Consider the following 26,581-nt stretch of genomic DNA (forward strand, 5'->3'; position numbering starts at 1 on the left):
CTCTTCTGATTGGCGGGCGCGCCTCGAACGCCGCTCCCTCATTGGCGAGCCGGGGCTTCCGTGGGGCTTGAAGTGAGGCGGCGGGGGAGAGGCTGTAGTTGGCGTTGTGTGCTCTCTCAGCTGGACGTTCTCAGGGCTGGTCCCGGGATCTGCCGGCAGGTACGGGGGGCTTGGGGACCCCGCTGTGAGGTGGTGTGAGGCTGGGGCGAAGTGTTTGGGTTTCCTTTTGTGAGATTGGGCGCTGCAATCTCGGTGAGCCCTCTGTGAGGGAGGGGGAGGGACAGGCTCGTGGAAGTTCGGGCTCTGTAAGCGCTTTAGGGCTGGGAGGGGCTGTGTCGGGACTTCTTTGTGAGGTTGGAGGCTCGGGGACCACTCTGGGAGCTTGGGGTGTTATAGGGGTGAGCTGTGGGGCCCCTTTGGGAGCTTGGGGGAGGGTTCAGGGGCCTTTCTGTGACCCTGCAGTGCCGGGGTTGTTCTGTGAGTTTGGTGGAAGGCTTGGTGACCCCTCTGATCTTGGGATGGTTTGAATTTTCTGGGGAGCTGGCTGAGGGCCCCTCAGTGAGCTTGAGGTGTTTGGGGAGTTTAGCGACTCCTTTGTGAAATTCACGCTTGAGTGCTGTGGACCGGGGCTATCCCCTTTTCTAGGGGTGTCTGGGGCAGCTCTGAGAGCTTCAGATTAAGATATTTGAGGTTTATTTCTGTCAATTTAAGGCTGAAGTCAGAAACTTGGGGGTTAATGGGTGGAACTCAGGTGCTCCCAGCCCGATGCAGCCTGGCCTTGAGCTTTGTTTTGCAAGAGTGGGAAAACTTTCTGCTTGCCTTGGATGCTGATTACTTCAAACAAAGATATGAGTAAGGCCACCCTTTCACTTTATCACAGCTGCTAGCTAATGAACTTGAGAAATATTATTTGGATCAAAATTTGACTGCAAACTTTTAAAATAAAGTTACTAATTACTTTTAGTCTTTTAATCCTAGAAAGAAATTTGATTTTTAGATTTACTATCTAAAGTGGTATATGTATATGGTTTCAATTTATTTGGTTTAGCAATGGTGCCCAAAGTAGTTCAACAACAAAGCTGAAAAAGTCTCCAAACAAACCTCCCCTGTGTATGGAGCTTGTTTTAGAAGGTGCTGACAACTTTACCACATCCTAGGCTTGCTTCTACAGTAATTACAGTAAAAAATACAGTTTGTAAAGATTTGCTTCATCTGTTGTCTCAATTTGAGGTTGGAATAACGAAAGCAATGAAGTTCACTTCATGTTCTACAAGTGGTTAATGTAAAAATACTTAATCCAGAAACCAACCTGAACTGAAGCATTAATATGATGAATAAAGAAGGAATGAAGGAATAGCTAATACTGGCATGCTTTGCATGCCTTTGCATCTGCAGCTATTGTTTGCATTCCATTGCTGATTGGAAGTGCTGCTGTCAGACTTGCAGACAAAGCAGCTGAATTCTGTGGGGAGTAGGAAGCAAATTTTCCCATAAGGATTAATGCCTATATTAATGTGCAGAAATGTTTGGAGGCTTCTATAAAGAAATTTAAATACAGAGGGGTAAGGAGATTGAAAACATGACTATAAAATTTTCAGTCCAAGCGTTCTTGTTACCACTTTGACACTGAACACAAATGGATGTATAGATTAATCCTGAATATATGATGGAAAAAGGGGCGAAGGATGACATGTTTGGTCAAATCAAGCATTTGAGATCCCTTAGAATGGTTACACATTGCAGAAACCCAGAGTCTCTTCCACTTGATACTGGTTATCTTGCACAGGTGACAAAAGATACTATATCAGCTCATGTGAAATAAATTGCTTTGATAGCAGTTTTCCAGATGAATAACTGCACTTCTCAGGTGTCATCCTTCATGGACAGTAGTTATGTTTAGATCTTCCTTGCCTTCTGTCTAGCTCTTTTTTCAAAAGCAGCTGTGCATCCCTGAGTGTTATTGTTAAACCTTTAAGAACAGCAATGGCTCCAATGGGAATAAGAAGCAGGCAGAGGTCAAGTACTACATGGTGTCTTGCCTGGTGTGTTTTAAATGTGCTTTTTCTCTATTTCTAATTTATTTTCATCCTTATTCTTGGTAGCAGCCCAGGCTTTAGTTTCAAGTCCTTCACACTAATACAGGTAGATCAGTGTTTAACAATCTACTAAAGCTTGTGCATGTCCAGTGTAAGAAGAATATTTCAGAAATACCTTTCTAATGATGCTTTTCTCATTTGCATACCAATAATGTCTCTGCTGCAAAGGATTCCTAAGTACTCTGTGCTTTACAAGAGCAGCATACGCTCAGACAGTGCAGGAAAAGGCTGATTTGATCCGGGACTCTGATCCCAAACACACCCGAAGTAACCACATTGGTTTCTGCTGTTAGCTGGTGTGCAATGCAGTCATGAGGCCGTGGGAGTGAACAGGTGATTGCCATCTGTCTCATGTGGCCCTTGCAGGAGCAGTTGTGTTGCTCAGCCGGGTGCCCCGTTCCGGGAGACGCGGCTGAACGCCGCTGCTGAAGGGGCTGGGAGGGAGGAAGCGCTGCAGGTGACAGAGCTGCCTTTAGAGGACAGGCAGGCTGGAGTGTGAGCTGGGGAAGGCACAATTAGCTTCTCAAGCCCCTACCAAAAGCCAAGGGGCTGTGCACTGCTGCTTTCAGATCCTCCAGAGTCTCCTGAGACAGGCCTTTCCCTGGGAAGCCTTTCCATGCTTCCAACTTTCCCTTTGAAGCTGTTAGTCCTGGCTCATGTTTTTCCTTTTTTTCCCCCCCCACCCCTTTCTCAAAGGAAACCTTTCAAACTCCTCAAAGAGATCCTCGCGCTAGAAAAATCCTGAGTCCTGCCATGACAGACAAACTTCAGACTTCATCTGCCACATCTTCATGGCAGTCGTCAAGAGCAAAAGATGTTTTATTTGCACCCTCTGATAATGAGTGAGTAGTGTTATCCATATGGGGCATGCTCAAGTTAACTTTCCCTAATGTAATCCTGTATAGTTAAAGTATAATATTGTATAGCAAGATATAAACTATGCAAGATGAACAAAATTAATATTGACCAATGCATGAACTTTTCCAAAGATAACTGTCAATACTTTTAAGAAAATTTTATCTTGATTGTAATAGTAATTATTGAACTTTATTCCTAACTCCTCTGTAACTGATTTCATTAAGTTAACTAATGGTATGGATAAATAGCTTGAGAAGAGATACTGTAAGAAACAGTTTTGTATTCTCTACTTGATGTAAGGTTTCCGTGTGAGAATACAACTATTCTGAAGCTAAGCCTTCAAATATCTTACCTTGTATGTTAAGTACAGTTGTATCTTGAGGACTAAATCTAAAGAGAAATCTTCTGAAGGGTTAGATTGAATTGACACCTTGAGCCAGGGGATATGAAGATTTTCTTTAATCTAGCAGCACAAAGTGAATATACCATCAGTCACAAGTGTAAACATGTTTATGTGCCTTTATAGTCTAGCAGCCTGAGTCTCAAAGTGGCTCATAGTAGCTGTTTGTAGAAGAGCATAAAATCTGTAATGTTTCAATTTGGGGGAGTCGTGACAATATTAAATGCAAATTTTGTTACTGCCTTTTAGCCCCCCTTTAAACTAGTACAGGTGTCTGACCTCTGTAATTCCCACCAGCAAGAAGTTTCAGGTCTTAATTTTGCCTTCTGCAAGCAAATACACCTTTTTATTTATTTTTAACTGCCCAGCACTTTCATTTGATCCCTGTTTTTGTTGTTGGAAGGGGGAGAACAGCAAAAAGATGGCAACACTTAAACGTTTAAGTGTATGTGTTTGCTTCAACTGTTTATTTCCATGTACAGTCTAGTTCAGAAAGCTATTTCTGAACTAATCACCGCAACTAAATAATGTTATGGTATTTATGCCCCAAATTCATTGCTTGCACAAATAAACAAAGACTTGGTACTTATGAAGCTCAAGTGAGTTTAAAGGATCAACACCGAATTGTTTTAGTTAGGGCACGATTGCATCAATGCACTGCTTGTGCTGAACATGCCCTCTCTAGTTTTAAAATGTGGGGATTTGTTTGTAACAAATCGGTGAAAAGGCTCCGTGTTGCTGAACGGGGTCACTTTGGACTGACGTTCCGAGCAGGTGTCTCGCTCCTGCCGGGCATTTATGAGGTTAAACGCTGAAGGAAAGTGGGAGGGACCCGAGTAGTCGCAGCCTGGGGCTGAGCTGTTGCTGGGAAGAGGTGCTGAAACCGGGTGAGAACAACTTCTTCAGCTCTTATCTCCCGCCTCTGCTTTCGAGTTTAGCAAAGTGGAGTTTCTAGTGAATGCCTTTTAATCATGTTCTGTTCTGCAGCAGATAAGGATGGCATATAGAAATAATAACTTTGTGGAGGGACAAAACAATGGGAGGAAATCCTCTTTCAGGAAGTAATGGCGTAACTCTCTGTAGTCTGAGGCTAAGCTTTCAGAAGTTGTGTGGAGTTTGGGGAAATAAAGTGGGCAGCAGTAACTTGTAGAATATTCAGCAATAGTGAGTACATAAACGCTGTAACCTGTATCTTGCCCTAGAAAAATCTTGCACCTTCTCTTACCAGAGAAGTGTTTTCTTGTGTATTGCTCTGCTCGTCACATCTGCTGTTGTACAGAATGTAGAGTGCCTGAAGTTCAGGGTCTGGTTTTGTATGTAGGCCCTCCAAAATCAAATGGTGGTGTATGTTTTCGGGGGGGAAATACTTCCCAGAATGTCCAGACAGAGTAATGACTAGTGTGGGAGGACCTGAATCATGACTTTGTTTGGTCCCAGACTTGAGTCTATCATGATTCAGATGAATCTGCATGAAGATGGTACCACAAGCTGTGTTTGTGTTTGAGCTGCTGACTGTCAGTAACTCTCCTAAGCAGTGTTTCATTGCCTAGTGAAAGGGCAGTGTCCAAATGGCAATGTCCAAATGCTGTGCTGAGTGCAGCAGTGTCCAGGGATGACTGGCATAAGGTATCAAGGCTGTGTAGAACAGGTAGCTGAAGAGCACTGGTTAACTTCAGGGGTTGATCTCCCTATGTCTCATAAGTACCAGAGCTCTTAAGCCTTGGATGTTTAGGTGACAGTTGAATTTTTGCTGTTTTATTTTGCTGTCAGTTGTCATATTGAAAACAAACAAACACCAATTAATGTTGCAACAGGAAAGTTCATAATTGGGGAAGGAAACTGCTGAGATGACTATCTTTAGGCAAAAGGTGTTCTTAAGTCTGGGAGAATGGGAGAGAACAGGCTTAGGTGGAAAGAGCATTGTTCAAGAGGTGCTTTCCCCACTTCTCCAAGATTAAAGTGTGGAGAATCAGACTGCTACTGTCTGTAAATAAAACGGGGAAGTAGGCAGCAGTGTTGTGCATGGTGCAGCATGGGAAGGGATCAGGCAGTTTTGTTCTCTGCTGAACTCTGCTGTTTCTTCTGTGCATGTTCTTTGTATCTAAATGCTATCTCTAGTAAAAAGATCTGGTTCTGAACCTGCATTTTTCTTGGCAGCGCACAGATTTTTTACTTGGTGATGGAATATGTTGTTACCTTTCCTAGAAAGTCCGGTTATTAATGTTGCTATAGACAGTCAGGTGCTTGCCAGAACTAGACTGGCACAAATTGTTCATTTGACAGAAGTGTTTGCACTCTTGCTCCCTGTGTAACATGATCAGTTAGTGTTTACCAAGGTGAAAAGTTTACTTACTGCTGACAGCATAAGTGGAGCATTGGACTTCTTTAATGAAGTTCAAACCAATAATCACAACTTTGCCATGGAGAGGGAGGCAGGCTGCTTGTAATTCTGTTCTTAATTAAACAAAGAGCCTATCTTTAACTTAAAAAAAGCAATGAGCCTAACAAATGAAAATAAGAGTGTGGGGGCCTGAATATATGTTGTATTGTGAGATCTGTGTGTGTCTGAGTTGCTCCAAACGAGCTGCAGCTGCAGGGTCCTTAGTTGGGCAGCAGCTGTAGCTTGTGAAGGTAACTGAAATAAATAGGGGTGGGTCAAGAGCCCAGGAGGAGCCCCTGAGAAGACAGGAAGGACTGTGCTGCAGAGAATGGAGAAGAGCCCCAGCAGAGAGGCAAGAACAACACTGCAGCGAAGATTACAACATAAGAGAGCAGTGTTAAGTGAATAGAAATAAATGATGCTGCTGTGACTTTCTGCTTCCCAGGAAACATTGCTTCTCATGGTGGGAGAGCTTTCTGTCACCTAAGTTGTCACCAGGCAAGACAGTGAATTTACATACCCACCATCTTTAAACTTTCCTGTGCTGTTGCAGTAGAATCTCTCAAAGAAGCTACCTTTGTTCAGTTCATCTGATAATACAGAATGTGAACTGTGTGATGTAAATATTGATGTTTTTGTTTGTTTGTTTTCTTTAGGGAAATTGTTGAGCAGAGTGTGGCCAGAGGTGTACCAAAAGTTCAAGAAGAGAAGCTGGGAGGTGAAGTGGAAACTCAACTTCCAGGGAAAAGAAAAAGAGAAGAGGTAAGGCATAGGAAAGACAGACAGATCTTACAAAGTTGTTCCATGAAACAGAATTCTCTGGCTTAAAACTTAATCTTATGAAACCTTTTTCTGATATTTTGTCTGAGAATATTTGTCTGTGGGTTTTTGCATCTTCAGCAGCTCTAGAAGGAATGCCAGCTGTGCAGACCTGTGCCAATTGGTACCTTGGTATTTAGTATCTTTTTTGATCAGCAATTGCATGTAAGGACAAACATAAAGGTGTGGCTTCTAGAAAAGTGGCTCCTGAGCTGTGCTCACTGCGGGTAGTTTAATTTTTATGCCTGTGAATTCTTGTTTTTTTTATACTGGCTACCCAGTTAGTTTATGACAAACCAATTTGATCATTAAAATGATTCTCATTGCATTTAAAAATAATTATTTTAACAATTAAAATGATTTTGTTTTTCGTACCAGGAGAAGCAAATTAAACCATCTAAAAGATATCCACCTAAGGTTGCTTCGTCTCAAGATAATTTGGTCTCCACTGTCAGCGGAAAAAAGTCAACGGCTGCAGAAGAAATTAAACCTAGTTACCCTGGAATTGAAGGCACAGCAGATGAGACAGCTGGTACTGAACTGGAAGAGCTCTTTAGACCATCACCAGAAGGTAAGGGCGTTTCTTTTAGACAGACTGAAAATGTATTGTTTCAGTGTATAGATGATTTTCTACTTAAGTTCTATTATGGATAGTATTTTCTCTCATTTTGCCCTTCTGAAAGGACTCCAGACCCCACAAAGACTAGCAGTGCTGGGAAATGTATCTAAGCCTATTTCTAACTTCCTCTGGTTTAAGCTAAGATGAGAAAGCTGGCTATTAGAATTCAGTGGTCTGTGAGGATCGAATTTAGGCTGGTACAAAAGCTGTCTTTTTATCAGTGGCAGTTTCTGGGCTGAAAAATGGCTCCCTTAAAATAATTCCTGGTGTTAAGGGCTTTGTAAACTGAGAGCTTGAGAGCTGTACACCTGTGTTTGTGAGACTTGTAGGTTACTGCAGGCCTTACACCACAGTATGAAACCAGGAGTGCTGAGTGATCTTCCTGACAAGGATGCTTGTCTTGAGAGCTTCCTACATGGCTGTGATTTAACTACTTGCAAGGGCTATTCCTGGTAGGAGCATTGTGTGGAAGGATAAGCAAACGGTTTGGCTGCAGTGCACTCTGTCATTTAACCTTCACACTGGAGTGGAATCACTGATTTGGGAAATGGTTATAACTTATCCTTCAAATCTGAGCTGTGTGCTAATTTTAGTGGTGAGATTGACAATCTTCACAGGGCTCTTTCATGGGGCCTTGTGTGTAACAGAATATCGGAGTTGTTGCTTTAGCTGTAGAACAACAGTCCTTCAACTGTGCGTTAAACCCTATGTGTTCCTACAAGTGCTTGGGAACAAATGGAAGTTGTAAGTTTGCATAGCTTAGAGATCTTTGCTTTTTTCAGGTCTGGATAGAAAGTCATTTTAACCAATGAAGAGCTAGAAGTTGAGACTGAGAGCAGGGATTTATTTGTTTTATGCACATGTGTTTGTTTGTGTCTGTGCTGGAACAATTTGGCAGTATTGCATCTTCATTGTATTGTTTCTTCATTTTCCAGAGTTTGGAATGGACATAGACTATCTGGAACAGTTTGGGTCTTCATCAGTAAGTATGATGTTAAATATTTTGTTTACCTTCCTGTCAGTGTGGTGAGGAAAGCAAAGATGAAAGTGTCAAGCCTTAAATGTTTTAATGAATTAACTTCACTTGGAATTGTCCACAGAAATTGTCAGGTATTCCAAAGGAATGTGATGACAAGGCTGGGGAAGGGGTGATGGTGCAAGAAAATGTAGTTATAAGCAATTTAACTAAAACTCAAAGGTCTCTGGCTGTCAGTGTGCAGAGGTGTTATTTTTCTTTAATAGCACTGAAACTGAGGTGAATGATGTTTCACTTCTGGCCAAAACTGCTAGAAGATGATGCTTTAAAAGTGCAGGATCATTGTTTTAGAAAGTTTTTCTAAGCTCTTTTGCTTTACAGCCAGTTTCAGAAAATCTGTCTCTAAGTGAGGCTTGTCATGTTTTAATTAGTTTAGTTATTCTTACTATTACTCTGGACCCAAGCAGGAGAATATCTGAGCAGTGAATGCACTGAATTGAAGTTGTTTTAGTCATGCTCTGTATGTCCATATGATTTTATAAGTGAAGAGAAAATGGCATACACTGTTTTTTCAGCTTGTAATACTATTTCCCTGTGTCTTCTGGTTGGGAATAGTTCATTGATGTTTGCTCTTTTGATTCAGTCTGTGAGCAGATTGAGCTCTCTTCATATGACATGAGGACTTAGGCATGTGGGCATGGAGTTCTCTTATGTAATTTTCCTCCTGAGAACAGTGCTCTGGCCACTGAAGAATAGGCTCACCCACTCTTCAGAGGATTATTTGTGTGTGGGTGGGATGTGTGTGTTGAGCTCTGAAGCAGATCTGTCAGTTTATGCCTCTTTCCCGCCTTCAGTTCAAAGAACCAGCCTGGATGAGACAGTCGCTGTATTTGAAGTTTGACCCTCTGTTGATAGACAGTCCAAGTAAACCATGGTACTCTGATGGTACTATTGAATTAAGTAAGGGAATCATCACAGCTCCATCTCATCCTGGGTAGGTATTGACTTTACATAAAATCAGAGTTGTTTAGCTTGGAAAAGATTTTTCAGATTGTCAAGTCCAACAGTTAACCCAGCATTGCGAAGTTCCCCACTGAACCATGTCCCCAAGTGCAGCATCCACACATCTTTTAAATAACTGCAGGTCTGGTGACTTGCCTGTTCCAATGGTTGACCACCCTTTCAGTGAAGAATTTCCCCTAATATCCCATCTAAACCTCCCCTGGTGCAATTTGAGGCTGTTCTTTCATCCAGACTTGTTCCTTGGGAGACCGACCCTCATGTCACTACAAACTCCCTTCAGGTTGTAGAGAGTGAGAAGGTTCCCCTGAGCCTCCTTTTCTCCAGGCTGAGCCCCCTGAGTTGTTCCTCATAAGGTTTGTGCTCCAGACCCTTCCCCAGCTCTGTGCCCTCCTCTGGACATGTTCCAGCACCTCATGACCTTATAGTGAGAGGCCTGAAAGGGAACACAGGATTTAAAGTGTGGCTTCACCAGTGCTGGGTACAGGGAGACAATCACTGCCCAGCCTCTGGACTGACTGCTGCTGGTACAGGAGCTTTGCAAAGAAAGACAGCACTTGAATTTAATGGTGTTATGTTTGTTCATTTTTAGGCCTGTTGCTGATTTAAGTACAGTGCCTGAGGAAGCCGGAAAGCCTGTAGTGAGTCTTAAGAGTGACGAAAAAGCAAAAGGACTACATCTTCTGGGGACATTTACAACTTCTGTAAGGGTGTCTGGAATGCTATCAGGCTTCATGTTGATAGTTTAGGAAGGGGGGGGATAGACTAGGTTCTGAATTTAAGACTTAGGCGGGTATTTTAGGGATTGCAGAATCTGATAAATGTTTACTTAAATGGTTGTTTTAAATCAGGTTGGATACTCGTTTATATTGAAGTTGAACTTTGTGATGAACATTTTAAGTATTAAAAGTATTTTTTGTGGAAGCTGATGCCATTGCACACGGTCTAAGGGAATTTGAGCTGTTTTTAAGAATGCTCTAATCAAGCAATCCTTTTAAATGCAAGGCAAGCTTCAAAAGGCAAGCTGTTTTGTAATTGCATTCGTGGGATGAAAAGCACTTAGGTGAAGCTGGATGCTCTTGCAGCTATGGTTTACAGCTTGAACAGATTTGCCTGCAGCAGCTCATCCTGAAATCATCTCTTGCTTGTGAGGAACAGCATGATGTCATGTTCTTTGTCTCTGATAGCTGTAATTGGTGGGTAATAGTTTTGGTTCTACGTTTTAGGTATTTCTTAGAGCTATGTGGTCAGCTTCAAGGTAAGAAAGTTTTATGCTAAAAGTTGTGCAGGTATCTGGTGTGAGTTACACTGACTTCAAATAACATGCATGCACCTAATCAGTGGTATGACAGTAAGAATCTGTTTAAACTTTGCATTTTTCTTTTCTTTACAGACTGATCCCCTAATTCCGGGCTTCCTGAGTAGTGATGTTCCCCCAGTCCCTTTTGCTACTTCCACAAACACTGCTGTGGATGCTGTTATAGATGTGCCTAAATACACCCAAAAAGACAGGGATGCAGCTGTTGAACTGGTGAAGAGAGAGGTATGGTGTTGTAATCTTCGCTGCAGTGTTTATACAATTACAATATGCATACAGTCCCAGCTCTCAGGCTGCCACAGCTCTCGGCTGTATGGGGGATTCCATACCTTCTTTTGATGTTTGGCTGTGTGTTCTTCCTCACACGGGGCACCAGTTGTTGTAATCTTCGCTGCAGCTCGTTTGGAGCAACTCAGACCCACACAGGTCTTACAATACAACATATATTCAGGCCCCCACAGTATGGTGGCCCTTCCAAAGGAGAACTTGGCATAGCCTTGGAAGGTTCTTTTGTTTGGATTATCTGGGATACGTGTTTCTCATCGTACTTGACATGAGTATCTCATTCCGAAAAGCTTGCTGTGGACTTGATGGGTGCTGTAGGTATAGAACTTTTTAGAGCTAGCACTTAGGGACATAGGACAAACTTCATTATTAGTCAGGTTCTGCCTTATATCTACTCACTATTAGAAGGCACCTGTTATCAGATGGGATAGTTAGGCTTAATATCAGTGATCTGGATACTTCTTACTCAAGAAGCAGGAATACATTTTCATGCCAATGGAAGAGAGTGACTTACGTAACTTCCCTAAGAAAAGATAAAGCTGTAGTGCCAGTTCAGTGCTATGTCAGTTCTTTTCTTGTGGGACCTGAATGCATAAGATCATGTCCAGCTGAGAAAGTGAAGGTGAGGTCTGGAGCTCACTCCAGAGGATAAAAACATTAGTGAAGGAGGGAAGAAGTAGTTGATAAGATTTTAAGCCTGTTCTGTAATTGCAGAAATTGCCTTTAAAAACCCATCTTCTGACTGGTGCAAGAAGACTCATATATCCACTTAATGAATCAAGTACTCCAGTTGTTGAAGTATGACTTCTGAGATATGTTACCTTACAAACACTAAATAATGTAAGAGGAGCATATGAGCATAAATATCCTTAAAGCTACTTGTATCACTTCAGCAAAAGATGGAGCTTCCAAAATTCCTGACTGCTGTACTGCAGGCAGTGGCATTAGGGGCACCAAACAAAGATGACCTGTGATTATTTGCTGCTTAAGTTCCTCTTTTGTTTTAGAGTGCAGAAATAGTGGCTTTTGTAGGAATAACTTTTACTTTGTGTCATTTAGGAGGTGACTTTCACTCAGCATATTGTCTAGTACAGGAAAATAAATGTAGCTTTGACAGGGGACAGCTTTTATTGCATTGATCTAAAACTAAGAACGTATATAATAGCGGGGGGTTAAGCTTGTAATATCAGTAAAGCGCTGCTCTTTCATGTTGGAAAGAACTACTTTAAACCTGCACACACTGTTGTAGGTGTGACTGGATGACTCCAGCTGTGTCACTTAAATAAAAATGCCTGGAATTACAATATCAACCTGAAAGGAAGACAGGCTGACTTTTATTTTTGTTTCTATCTGTGAAACAATTCAGGAATAGGAGGAAAGTGAAAATCCATTTTCCTTCTTGGCAAATACAGCACTTGGGGAAGCCTGCTTTTTTGGGGTCTACTGAACCTGTTTTGAGCTTGCAAGTGCCAGTTTCCAATTTGTTTCCATTTTCACATACCTTTGCTTTTGTAATATTTTTTCCTAGCTTAGCTATCACTACTTGTCTTAATAGAACATTCTATTTTTGCTAGTATCCTGCTTCCTGTCACCTGAAATATTGCAATATATTTAAAATTAGATTGCTCTATAATACGGAAAAATCAGTGTACTACAGTTTACTGTGTAGTTTTGTGACAAAACCAGCAAGCTAGCAATAATCATGTGCTTCTACTTTCTCTTTTATTTTTTTAAATTCCAGGTTATTTTATGTATTTTGAGCCTCTTGTCTTTGAAGGCCTCCCACAGTGCAGTTAGCTCTGTGGTTACAGCTCTTAACTTGTTACGGAGCTTGCACAAAATGTTTAGCAAAGAGTATTTGTGCTGCTTAATTCTATTACTGTGAGCTCTGCTTTAGTTTAGCTATCATTATTCTCAAATGAATTGAGGCATCTTTTCATCCTCCCCCTTTCCACTTTGCCTAATTTAGTGTTGAGTAAAAGTTACTGCAAACAGCATTTTGGTCTTGAACAGGCTTTTGTTTTTTGTGTTTTGTTTTTGGTGTTTGTTCTCTCATGTGTTAATATTAGCAGGTTTGTGAAGTACTTTTTTTTTCTGCCCTGTAAATAAGGGAAATGTGTGTCACTTGCTAGAATGTTCCTTGGTCCATTGTGTTCTCTCAGAGGTTATAGCTGAGTTGACTCTGATCTTGCCACTTGACAAGATACTAGCAATGTGCTGGGAATCATATATGCAAAATCTGTGTATTAATCTAAATTTTATTTGAGTCAAGTTTGTAATTAAACAATTTTGATTCTGTTAAGAAATTAGAACTTATTTCTCTCTCTGTATTAATTTCAAGTTGCCCTTCAGACTGTTTTTAGTATCAAATCTTTTATCTCTTGTTGTGCAAAAAGTAAAGGCTTACCTTTTCACCCTCAAAGGTTCAAGAGAAAGAGCTGGAGATTGAGAAATTGAAACAGAAGTATAATAAGCTTCATACGGAGTACAAAGAAATGGGGTATGAATCTGTCCTGACTTTTATATCTACTTAGTTATTCCAGATGCTTTTTCTAATGTATGTTCAACTTTTCTTTTTCATGGTTTTTAGAAAAAGAGTTGATGAATTGGAACAGATAGCAACACAAATGATGGGTAAGTTCCATATTTACACTTGGCGTGCCTTGGGGGGCTGGGACATAAGGTTTAAGACAAGATAGACTCACAATTTTATGCATATCCGTAGACATGATATCACTTGATAGGTAATGATGACTTTTTGAATCAGGCATGAACACAACTTTTTCTTATTCTTCACTGGAGCTGTTGGTTTTTTCAAACTGGCAGATCCAGTTGTCAGCACTCTGTGTTTAATTGTTCATTCTCTGGCATCATTTAAGTGGCAAGGTATCACTAGAAGTTGTTGCTGGAGGATTTGGCCTTTTGCTTTAGTCAAGTTTGTGGCTTCAAAACTAGGAAAGACATCCACTGAAGCTCTTGTATAGTTCACTTTCTTAGCTCAAAGCTGAATTAGGCACATCTGAGCCAGCTTTTCTGTGCTCCTCTAAGGCCATGGGAAACAGCTTGGGTGTATAACCCAAACCTCTTCTGAAAGTCTGCTGTGCTAGTCTGACTTGTTATCCCAGTCTCCTCCAGATCTTCCAGCTGTTGTGTATGTTTAATGAAAAATATTTTTGGATCCTTGCTTCTATCACAACATTCAAGGCTCCTGTAACAGTAGACTCTAGAGGAGCAGGAGAAAAAATGCTTTTGGCAAGCACATGGTCATGGTCTTGAATGGCTTTAAGTTTGGTGTGAGGCAATATGTAACAAAGATACAAAGACCACTTAAGAGCACAGACATGGTGTCCTTACAGGTGAGAGGCCAGGGTATGAAACCTTCCTAAGGGGAAGAATTGAAGGTGTGGGGTTACTGGCTGTACTATGGAACTGGTTTTATGCTAAAGCAATAACTATCATGGGTTAACTCCACTCTCTAGAGAATGCTCAGAAGCAGAAGGAAGCCTCAAGGAAAGAAATACAGAAGCTGATGGAAGAGAAGCAGCAAGCTATTTCAGATCTGAACTCTATGGAGAAGTCCTCCTCTGAAGTCTTCAAACGACTTGAGAAAGTGAAAGAGGTGTTAGAGGGTTACCACAAAGTAAGATGATTTAATGCAAATAATACCCTTCACTAAATCTCATTTGTTTTGGGAGAGGAAATGGTGTCATTTCTAGAGCAGCCATTAATTAGGTAGTGTAAGGACTACCTGTAAAACCAGGTGCTAAGTTGTTTATTTAAAGATTATTAAAAAACTAATTTGTTGTATTTAGTGACTGACTTAAAGTAAGATAATATCTTAGAAGGCAAAGTTTCTTCAAACAGAAGTGAGCTGTTTTCTTGCTGCAGCACATCTCTTTTGCTAATCATAGAGACTCTCATGTGGCAGCTGCTGCATAAGAGCAGCTTGTTTTCCCTACACCATGTTGAATGGATGCTGGAGAGGATGTGCAATTATAAGTCAGAATAATAGGTTATTAGGTGCTCCCTACTAAGATGCTTGTGGCTTTTTTCTAAAGCTAAAGTCAAGCCTTTGTTCTGCAGCTTCTTCAGAGGCTGGAGGAAAGAAGGTAGCGAGGATAAGCTATGGTTTCTTACTCCATGAAATGCATGAAAATTGATTCAGTTGGTGCTTTAAAAAGTGCCTTCAGATTTTTTTCATTCAATTATCTTTAATGTCCCTGTTTACTAAAAAACTCAGAAACTAATCCCTTAGAAGTTTCATGCTAGTCTAGGTTTTAGAAACAGGTATAGTGTCTGTTAAAACTTCAGTTTCTTCTTTGCTAGCATGGCAGGCTTCCTTCATCTTGTGTCCCTTCCCTCTCCACCCTAAGTTCAGAAGCCCTTTCTTTGGCACAGAGATAAACATTGCTTGGAAACCCAATTACTAAATTCAAGACCTGAAATTAGTAGAGTCTTAGCAATTGTTTCAAACAGTTCCAGCTTCCTACAATGGCTAATAAAATATGTTCATAGTGTGAGCTATGGAGTTACCAGGGTGACGTTCTTGCTGTTAGTGTTGGATTTCTTTACATCATGGTCCAAAGCCTGAATCTTTCTGTGGGTTCTTTGGTGAAGTTGGATTTCTAGCTATTCTTGTGGCAATTGTAACTTAATACAAAGCTGATTTTAAAAAAATTGGAGCAAACCAAACAAAACCAATCAGTGACTGTTGTTTTAGTTGGCCTTCTTTACTAGAGTTTGCTACTGAATAATTTGTTGGGGGCAAATATGATGAATAAATGTTTGCAAGGTTAAGATAGTTGAAAGGAAGCAGTTTAGTCCATATAGGCATGTGGGATTTAATAGTTGTTTCTGGAACTGCAGTGAGCAAATACTGCCCCTCAGGTGTAGTCAAATAACCCCATTGTCAAGTGGGGAAACTCCTCCCTCTACTAGCTTAAACAACTAACTGAACTTCTTTGGGTTTTGGGTCAGAATGAAGAAGTTCTGAAGAAATGTGCAGAAGATTTCTCGTCTAGAATTAAAAAGCAGGAGCAGAGATACCAGGCGCTGAAGGCCCACGCTGAAGAAAAGCAGCAGCAGTAAGTACTATGTAAAAAAGCCAGGTACCAGGAATGGCACACACAGTTTTCACAGTAGCTGCAGAATGTGGTTCAATAGTGCCAAAACCTGGCTTAAATATACTTCATCTAGTAATTAATCTCAAGTACAAGCATCTAGTGTGATTCTGAGAGTTCTGCTGTGCTGTCTGAGGGGAATGTAAACACCATGTTGTGCCTGTTTCAGGGCCAATGAGGAAATTGCCCAGGTCCACAGCAAAGCCAAGTCCGAGACTGCAGCACTGCAAGCCACTCTGAGCAAGGAGCAGATGAGGATCCAGTCTCTGGAGAGGAGCCTGCAACAAAAGGTCAGTCACAGCACCATGGGTGAGTCTGCCCAAGCTATTGCCTTGGCCTAAGAACTCCCTGGTGTCAGGGCTAGGAGGAGCCTTGCTGGCTGTGCTGGTTGGGATGGCTGCTCTCCTGGTAGGCTTTGGGAAATTACCATTGAGACCTGATATAAGTGTCATGTCAGGACTTGTCTGTATGTTTAGATTCTTTTGGAGCACAAGGTTCATTTCCAAACCAGTCTGGGCTCCTGTGTCAGGAGGTTACTGAAGAGGTGGTGATTACAGTTATATATGGTGCAGAGCAGAATCTGGGAGTAAATTTGAATAACTGTCTGGCTCAGCTTGTTCATGAGCATGACTTGTAAGCTGTTAGCACATATTTAACTGCATGTGACTCAAGTTTTCAGTGTTGTTCAGGCCATTAGTCCTTGCACTTTATATTGTTTCATATTGATTAGGTGAAGTCTCAGAATGTTTTGTGAAGGCATATCCTTTGTTGGAACCCTTCAAAGGAACAACCTTTCTGAAGATTAAAAGTCACTGCTGGAAGTGCATGCTCTTAGTTTTACTTTATTTTTCTTGCTGCCAGTATTGAAGACTCAGAAATTGATAATGCTGACAGATTCCTGTTATGGAAAAAACCCATACTTGTGAGTCTTCAGGTTTATGGCTGAAGTTTGCATAGCAGAGGAAACAGTAGGCCTGTAACTGGAGAGATGAGACAAAGCATTTAACACAGAACTAGGTTTGGTCTTGTCATAAATACAGTAACACTATAAGAGTTCTTATTGAAATGGTTTAACTGTTCCATAAGAAATGGAAATTTCTACAAACTGGAAATTTTCACATGTCAGTAAAAGTATCAAGGCATCATTTTACAGAGTCCTTCTTGTGAAGGTTAGAATCTAAATTGTCCATGTCCTCAGTTTTGGTGTACCTAACAAAGGCTGAGCCCCAAAAGCCTTGTTTCCCTGGATCAGTTGGTCTCCATGTGTTATGGGAATGTCTCTGGAAGAAGCAGAAACAGTATACTGGATTTCATTTCTCATTTCCTGAGACTCCTAAGGATGCCATGGGATCTTTGGCATTGTAGACTCTCCTTTACATTAAATTTGCATGAGCCACTATCATGTAAATGAACTTCCTATTGCATGTACTGGAAATGGGACTCACTACAAGGTTCTAGCATAGTTTGGACATACCTGAAACTCACTCTTTTCTTTCTTCCACAGACTGAAGAAAATGATAAATTAATAAAAAACCTTGATGACTTGATCCTGAAGATTGAAAAAAAAGTGATAACTGTCTTGTAAATATGTTTATTTTCTCTGACTTGCTGTCTTGTGTGTTTATTCACTTTTTTTAATGTATGTGAAGAAATAATAAAGTTCTTGATTCACTCTTCGATATTGTTGGCTGTATCTTTTGTAGGAAATATCTATTATGTTTAATTGCTGCTTCAAATTAACAATGTCTTTCATAGCATTTTCACACATTGCTCAATGAAAAACTCTTGATCAGTGTACCTTCAGTCTGTGCCCTGTGTGATAACTTCAGAGTTCTATACTCCTGACCTGGCTTTGCTGGGGAGAGTTGCCGTGGGCACTATCTCCATTTGCTCTTGCTGCTCTCTCACTTAAGTCATTCCAGAGTTACCAGATTGAAGTAAAACTGAACCTGCACAAATGCTCTCAAGTGTTTAGTTATGTAAAAAGATTTGGAATTTAACTTTGGCTTTGGTTTGTGGGTTTGGGTTTTTATAATTAGGAGGAGCTGGAGTGATTTTGTTTTTGCAGATCAGCTAAGCAGAGGGTTTAATGGCAGGACCGATTGCTGCTCTCCTTCTCTGGGGTTTTCCATGTCATTAGTCTGTCTGACACTATTGGCTATAAAATGGTCAGTCAATCTCCCTGGCCCTGCCCACAGTGGAGAACCTTGAGAGCTGTGGGCTGCAGGTCACAGGCCATGATGAAGTCAGCCCTAGGCAATAGCAGACAGCTTGGATAAGATCAGTCCTGCTGTCTGTCTGTTATTACCTGAAATTACTTGGGAGGTTGTTCCCTCACTTCCCTGACTTGTAGGTGCATCTCCCTCAGAAGGGCTGTTGCTGCTGAGTGTGCTGAGCTGCACTTGGAGCCCTTCCCTTAAATCCGACCTTGTGGTATGCCTGGGCAGGTGGGAAATGAGCAGCAACGCCTTCAAGTCCAGACTCCACTCCTCTGTGAGGCAGCTCCTGCTCAGTGTAGGTAGCAGAAACTCCCTATAGATCAAAGTTAGTTAATAAACATGCTTCAGGTTTGTGATTTGTGGGGTGTTGTTTGTGATTCCTGCACTAATGTGAGAGGGGGACAGTAGTGGCAATGATATTAAATGCCTGGCTCTTGTGGAAGTTGTGCTGTACTTTTTAACTTACAGCTTAGGAAAGTGGCAGGTGGAAGAGGAGAAGAAATAGCCATAGAAAAGTACACAAAACCAAAGTTCACTATCCCCTGCCTCGACTTCAGCTTGTAAGATGCCCTTGGGCTGTTCCTTTGTAAATAACCATGTTGATGAGATGACCCAGAGGTGTTAGAAAGTCTCTTTTTCCCAGCCTCAAGACCAAAGAAGTTGTCGAGATTCCTTGGCTCTCATTTTCAAGGTTGTTTATTTGCTCTTATCTAAGACATTTTCTTTCTGACCTGCTGAGGTCTGTCTGGCAGGTTGGGTTGAAGCACACTGAACGCCCTCAGGGCAGTGTTACCGTTTTATACTAAAAATTATGTGTATTTTATTTACAACAATTTTCCAATACCTATCACCTCTGTTAGACAGTCTGTCTCTACTCTAAACCAATTCAAAAGTGCCACCATCACAGCAGAAGATGGAGGACCAGAAGGAGAAAGATAGGACACGCCCAGATTCCTCCATCTTTGCCTCTTGGACCCTCATTCTAAAAGCCCCAAAATTCTTCTTTTCCACCCTGGGATAAATTCACTAGCATTCTACTCAAACTCTTGTGGCTTGCAACTCCTCACACAAAGTTGGTAATTTTTTCCATGGGCTAAAATCAAAGGCAGAGGTGTCTTTGACTCCATGCCAAAGTCTTGGAGCCGCCTGCCAGGGTCTCAAATCCTCCAGGGCAGCCAAAGGAATGTCCTGGGTTCCAACAATGAGAAATATTGTACTTGGTCTAATTTGAGAAATGTCTTAGTTATGGAAACAAATTTTCACTAGATTTGTAATAAAATGGTTTGAAAGGAACATCAAGATCATCTTGTTCCAACCCCTGGTCATGGGCAGGGATGTCTTCCATGAGACCAGCGTACTTGGAGCCCCATCCAGCCTGGCCTTGAACACTTCCAGGGTGCATTATCCACAGATTCCCTGGGCAGCACACGAGGCTGGCGCTGGAGCTGCTGCTGCTATTAGGCTACAATTAGCAAGGGCTGAGCGTTCAGTCCCAGAGGCCAGGCCTGAGCTTTGCTCCCTGCTGTTGGATCGTGGCTGCGGTGTGATGAGCCAGACTGCTCTGGGGGATTGGTTGATTGATTGGCTGAAGCTGCTGTTCAACAGTAGATCAGTGTGTGGGGCAGGCTCACTTTGTACATTGTGCATAAAAAGAGGGCAGCAAAGGGCTGAGCATTTCAGGAATAAATGGATATTTATTAGGGATAAAGCCTGCAATCATAAATATTTCCACAAGATGTAGCTGCTGCTCTTTGAAATAGGGGGTTTATGGGACAGTACTTCCAGAGCTGGAGGGTGTCCCTCTTCTTGAGTTGTGCTTAATGCTAGTAAGACAATTGTTTTTATGGATTTCTGTTGGAATGGATAAAGAGCTGCACAGGGATGTATGATAAATAGCAAACTGTAAGTAGTGACAATTCTCAGGAGTTTTTGTGCTACAGGTGCCAAAGCATTCCAAACTTGTGTGTACCTTTAGGAAACTGATGCAGCAGGGAGCACTGGGCTCTTCCTTGCCTTCATGTATTCTTTCAGGGTAAAATGACTTTCTACTCTTCTCCCTGGTTTTCTGTTATTTATGCAGCATATCTCTGGTCCAGGTTGCTGGGTGAAGAGAGGGGAGACTTAAAATGTATTTGTTGTTTCTTGAATATAGCAGCTGTACAGACACCACCACCCCCAGTGTGTTGATGCAGGGGAATACAGAAGGCCAGTAGAGACCAGGATGCCAGATACAGGTGCAAATGTTGTTTTGGTGCCTGGAAATTCTTGTCTGATATCAAAAGTTTTATTGAGAGTTACACCTTGTGTGTCCAGTTACTGCCTGTTGATAATAAAAACTGGAAATTGCCATATTCTTACTGGAATCTGTGACCCCACCTGGGAAATCTGCCTGGGGCTCTCTTGTTTGCTGCTTGTGTCAGTACCTACAAGAAAACTGACAGTACATGGAAAGCAATGCTTGAATGGAGATGGCTGTAAAATGCCAGGGCACTGAGCAGGACGAGTGAGCAGCTTTTGTATGTATGAGCCCGAGGCTTGACTTCAATGCTTTTGTCCAATACTGCCTTGGACAATTCTTTTCCTTGCCAAAGGCTGTGGGGCAGGCAAGGCCTCTGCATTTTAAACTGCTCAGAAAGGATGGTTGATTTTTCCCTGCAATGTGTACCACCAACTTAAGACTCCCACCATCTCTAAGAGTTTAGTGTTTTGTAATTCCTACCTGAAAGCATCATTTCAGTGTTGCCTTCCTTATTTAAAGAATTGTTCTTGTTACTATCCTAATGCTGGACAGTCCTCTCAGAACTCACCTTTCTGGTGTACAATGGAGGTGCCTAATACATGTTAGTCAATTTGTGTGAACAGTTGTGTAGAAAATACTCATGGGTTTAAGTAGGATTAGTGTTCTTGTACTAAGAATTAAGGTGCCTGTTTTTTGCATTATTGCCATTTACTTACTGATGAACTGCCTGCTCTGCAAGCAATTATAGGACAGAAAAGTGATGCTACTTGGTGCTTCTGCCCACTTAGTTTTATTTATTACTTATATGAAAAACTGTCAGGTGCTGTACAAACAAACAGAGAGGCTGTTCCTGCTCCAGACAGCCTGTTTCCAGCTAAAATACTTGAGAGGGTGTATTTTATTTCACAGCTGATTCAGGTGGAGCAAAGGTACTGAACCTTCTTCCCAGCCATTTCTATTCCTGTTCCACCAAAGCCAAATTTCAGCAGAATATGCATCATGGTCCAAGCACAGACTTTAGTCTATTGCACAGTTAAAGACTTCTGTTCAGAAATTGTGTCTTAAATCTCTTTGGAGTCAGGGAATCTCTCCAGGTTGATTCTAGAGTCTGTGGGTTATATGGTGACCAATTTTCCAGTCCTGTTGTGCAGCTTTGACAGCACAGAGTATGTAAAGAGAGACCACAGTTTGACATGAGGGAGTTTCAGCAGTCATCTTGGTGTGAAATTAAAACCAGGCAAGGGCTGAATCAAACTGACTTCAGCTGGACTTCTAAACATACAACTCTACTTTTTACATTGCAAGTTAAACCTCCAAATCAAGTATTTTTCTCCTCCCTGGTGTAAAAATTAAAACACAGAAGAAATCCAGAGAAATAACGAAGTGTCCTTTTTTTACTCAGTTTGGAGGATGAATTTATTACCTGAATAAAAACCAACAGAATATCTTAAAGCAGAAAAGGGGAATTAGTGCTAGTTTTCCATTAGAAAACAAATGGTAAAAGCATTTAATTGCAGCTTGTTATCTTTGGCTGTATGAGGACTCTCCATCTCTTTAAAAGTCATTAGATCATGACATGAATAATCCTTTTATGGTTTTGAAAAAATCTGTGTGGTTTGACTTTGACAAATTGATCAGTCACAGCACCTACTTTCTTACAGATTTCTTTTCCTCTCCAGCGCATCTAATACAGACAAACTAAATCCTCTGTATTGGTCATGGGGAAGGAAGTTCCTTGTGAATTTTGTCCTATTTTTGATGATAGTGCATGTAAAATTAACAGCAATTTACACCAGCTCTTTGCTTTTCAGCTCCTGCTACCAGATTTTTGCTGGTGATGTCGTTACTGTTTCAAAGTCTCTCTTGTAGTTTGCAACAGAACCTGTGTCAAACCCTGATATTTTTTTTCTCCTCCTTGTGAGAGGGTTTCACAATGAAGTTCTGCTGTCCTCCAGAGGTTTGTGGTGTAACTTTATTCATCTCTCCTGGTCTGGGTGTGTAAGGGGACAGTCGCTTGGATGTGCGCCCTGTCAGAGCACTGCAGGAGCTGCTGGGGCTGGGAGCAGCCTGGCTGTGGGAGTGATGGGTCCCAGTGTCCCAGGAGCTGCTGGGGCTGTTCAGTGGGCTGACACAGGATGTGGGGTGCTCACTGGTGCTGTTTGGCTTGAGAAGAGAGCCACTGGGTACACCAATGTGGTGAATGTCCCTCCCTCCTTCTCTTTAAATCCATTTGGACTTGCAGCACAGAACTATGTGGGGAGATCAAACCCTTCCAGTACTGACTTCTGTATCACCTCAGCCCCAACCTTGGTGACTTTTGTACAATGCCAGGATCAACTTCAGATTCTTCTGGAGGAAATGGTGCAGGGTGGCACTTGAATTGGTTTATGAGTAATTTAAGTTTTTCTTTTATCTCTCTTTTCCAAGCTTGCTAAGCAACATTGCATCCTGGAGCCCAGTTAACTACTTTACCTTTTACTTCTTCATTCCTTCTAATACCTTCTCTCCAGTGCCATATAATTTTTTTCTCTAAATCAAGAGCCTAAATCACCTCCTCCCAACATAAGTAAATGTGTGTGTCAAATTCAATGAACCCATTTCCTTTAGAATAAGTTCTTCAAACCAGTTATCCATTATCTCCTCTGGGGAATGCACCAGCTAAGAAGAGAACAAAGCTAACTGAAAGCTTTGGGGATCAAGCAGCCCACATTAGTCAGTGTGAACAGGCTATGCTTCCTGGAGCTCAGGAAGGTGCCACTCAAGGTGGAGAGGAAAACCAAATGTTTCCCGTGAATTTCATGTCTGGGATTTGTCTCCAATTTAATGGACAGGTAGCAATAAAGCAACAAAAATGAAACAAACCAGCAATGAATGGTAGATCCAGGAATTGAACATTTTTGGGAGAGTTAGTTATGCAACATTTTAATATGCAGGAAGTTCCATTGGTTGTCTGTCTCTTGGCATTTTAAACACCATTCCCTGCCTCTCTTTCCATTGGCAAAGCCAACTGGCCTGGAAGGCAAGTGACAAGAGCTCCCCTGGCTTACACTGAGGAGTTTTGTGAGATCCTGTGCCTGACAGATGATAATTTTATTTATGATCATGGCACCACCCTCCACTGTTCTGTTTGAAGGCATTGCTGGTGTTACATAGAGCTATGTTTGGGTCGGAAGAGAGGTAAATGTTGGTCTAAAAATACATCCAGCCTGGCTCCTAAACTGAGGAGACTCAGATGCAATGACTGCTTTGTTTTCCCAATCACTGCATCATCTGCTGCTATTCTGATCTTTTTCCATGGTATTCACCCTGGCCCCCAGAGTTTAGATGCAGAAAGTCACCAGATATAATCCATAATATCAGTAAATAATGCTGTTTATTGGATGTTGCAGTGAAGATGGGGTTTAGTTCATTTCAGGGTGTCATGACCTAGGTGATAGGAAGTGAATTGGAGCACAGGGATCTGAGTAGTAACATGCTCTGGGAGAAATCACTTTGGTGCTCTGCCCCTCTCTTTTCCATGGAGGTGTCTGGAGATTAACAGTGTCTGCTGCTTGTACACCGCACACTTGAGGTTTTCAGTTCCAAAAGCTGAGTGTGTTGCTAATACTTTCCATCTGAGGGGCAGCCTGGAGTTAGCACTTCAAATTTTAGCTGCCCAGATCTCGTGATAGGAAAGCTGTTGTTCCAATAGATGAACTAATTAACAATGAAGCATCACATCTGGTTGAAAAAATCTCTGCTGTAGTTTCTATGGAGATTTCTGTAAATAAATAAAATCCTTCCCAAAGAGTGTTTTCACCAGCAGTTGGTTTCCAAACAATAGAACTCATATCTGGGCCCCAAATCTGAAGTCTCCAGATCAGATCTAGTATGACTGGAATCTAGGACACCAGGGCTGGTAGATTTGCTGTGGATTTAACTCTTTAAGACAGTTGATGCCCAGAACTCCCCCTTCCAAAGGGAAACCTGATCTTAATTTTTTGGGTGCTTTTTGCATTACCTGTGCCAAGCCATGGAGGAGCTCTGTCTGTTCTTAGAGCCCGTGGTAAAACATCACATATTTATAATGTGCAAAATGTGATGTTTCAAAATTAAAGTGGAAACAGCTCCATGTTTTCTGTAAAATGAGTGCTTTTAAGAGATTGTAAGGTGTGGCTGCTGTTAGGGCCCTGAGTAAGGCAGAAGCTCCTCATGGGCATCCCTTTGCAGAGCCCAGAGCAGCTGGTACTGACAAATCCGTGACTCCGGCTCAGGATATTCCGGTGCTTGGAGTGGCTCTTCACAAGCAGTGAGAGTTGTTATTAACCTCCTTCTGCAGCCTGAGGTCCCTGCAGTGGCAATTATGCAAAGTGCAGCCTGGAGTCTATTTGTCCGGCCGGGATGTGTAATTCATTCTTCTGAGTGCTGTTGTCCTGTCGTAGCATAAAACCCATTTGAGGAGCCGTGGGAAAGCACTTGGATAATGACAGAGCTCAGAGGCAGGAGGAGGATGCTGGTGACACCAGCTGGTGATGTGGAATGAGGTGACAGAGAAATGTGTGTGTGATAAATATCTGTACCAGGTGTGAAAATACCATGAGCTGTCCTTGGTCTGCACTGAGAAGATTATGTCCATTCAGACCACACACACAAAAAAATAAAGCAGGAAGTATCTGTGTACACTTGAGAGTAAACATTGATATTTTTTGGTTGGCTCCTGAGAGAGGAAGAATCCCATCTGGAAAGAAATTAGTCTCCCAGAGACCTTTGGGGTTAGCAGTACCTAATCCTAATTTCCAGGATTAGATATGAGCTGAGCATCTATGACAACTTGGTCAGGAAAAGAACTGCAGCTGGAAATATTGGCAGTATGTTTGCCTTTTTTCTGCTCATCTATGTGTACATATAGATGTACATGTGTCCATATGTATATGCACATATCTGTAGGTTTCACTTCTTGCTGTTTTACCAAAGCTTCCTAGGACATCAGAAGCAGATGAAGTGGGCATCTGTCTGCTAGGAAGTTAAGCATACTTTTTAAATCCATTTGTTCATTTTTTTCCCAGCACTGGCTGGGCAAGATGCCACTTGTGGAAAGTGTAATCAGAGCTGGAGCTGCTGGTCTCTGGTGTTGTTTTGGAGGGATCTCTGAGCATAAGCCTGGCTGCAGAGAATTGACTACTCCCCTTTGCACAAGAAGAGAGTTTCAAAGCCCTCTGTGAAAAATAGGTGTGCAACTTTTAGTCAGGGTCCAACTGAGTCTCAGGGTCCCCTGAGTACACGTAGCCAAGGTTCTTGACCCTACAAGTGATATCCCAAAATCTTTGTGTGCTGTGGAGGAGAGAGGTTCACAGGCAGGTGATGATAAGTTTATCTCAGAGCAGTAGTTTTGTCAGGCAGCCTGCTCTCAGCCCCCCATGCCCTGCAGTGCCAGGGATGTGAAGTGCCCTCACAGCCCCACTGGGGCTCACCAGCTCCCAGAAATCCTGCCGTGGTGTTCAACCCCAGCTGGCTACTCAGCCCTAGGCAGCTGCTCCCTCACCTCTCCAGTGGGTTTGGGAGGAGAATCAGAAGAGTGAAAGTGTAGGGGGATACAGTATGGGTAAATGAAGGTAGTATAGAAAGTAATCTTACCCCCTAAAGAGTTGCAGCTGAGCCAAATAGTAAGGATTAGGAGCAGACCTGATTTTAACATGCCACACCTGTAGCCAATAAGAAGAGTGTTATAAAAGAGTGGATTGGTGGGAACAGGAGTCAGTTGGCTGCTGCGAGGACAAGGAAGAGTCAGTACCTAGAGGAGCTGCCTACAAGAAACACCAAGGAGGTATGAAACTTCAGTAATATGGAACCTTTGCAATGTAATGACAATAGAACTCTTGCACTAGAATGATAACAAAAGTGAGACTATTCATGGGCAGGGATAATGCAAGCATAATGGGTAAAGCAAAAGCAGGGCATGCAACAAACCAGAACAAGGAACAAACTTAGCACTTCCCCAGGAAGGTGTTCAGCCCTGCCCAGGGTAGCTGGGCTCCATCATGTGTAATGGTGACTTGTGAAGACAAATGCCACCACACCAAACACCCCCCCATTCCCCCTCCTTCGCCCAGCCTTATATCCTGAGCCTGATGCCATATATGAGGTGTGGAGTAGCCTTGGGTCATTTGGGGTCAAAATGGAATTTCCTTTCGGGAAGGGAAAGGAATCTTGTGATTTCAATGGGGACCAATAGAGGAATCTTTGGTGCATGTCC

The 26,581-nt window shown here is 42.0% G+C and overlaps 1 protein-coding gene across 1 annotated transcript; it reads left to right on the forward strand.

Moving 5' to 3' along the window:
- Positions 1-2: 2 nt before the first annotated feature.
- Positions 3-17,570, forward strand: LOC141728078 (transforming acidic coiled-coil-containing protein 3-like). Its single transcript, XM_074534396.1, has 14 exons — positions 3-159; positions 2,793-2,938; positions 6,391-6,496; positions 6,932-7,124; positions 8,108-8,154; positions 9,003-9,142; positions 9,761-9,872; positions 10,562-10,711; positions 13,195-13,271; positions 13,362-13,405; positions 14,251-14,411; positions 15,749-15,855; positions 16,061-16,181; positions 17,396-17,570. The coding sequence occupies exons 2-14, from the start codon at positions 2,850-2,852 to the stop codon at positions 17,474-17,476; spliced, it is 1,428 nt and encodes a 475-aa protein (XP_074390497.1). The 5' UTR covers positions 3-159; positions 2,793-2,849; the 3' UTR covers positions 17,477-17,570.
- The last annotated feature ends 9,011 nt before the right edge of the window (positions 17,571-26,581 follow it).

This window comes from Zonotrichia albicollis, unplaced genomic scaffold (genome assembly GCF_047830755.1).
Source record: "Zonotrichia albicollis isolate bZonAlb1 unplaced genomic scaffold, bZonAlb1.hap1 Scaffold_83, whole genome shotgun sequence".
NCBI lineage: Eukaryota > Metazoa > Chordata > Aves > Passeriformes > Passerellidae > Zonotrichia > Zonotrichia albicollis.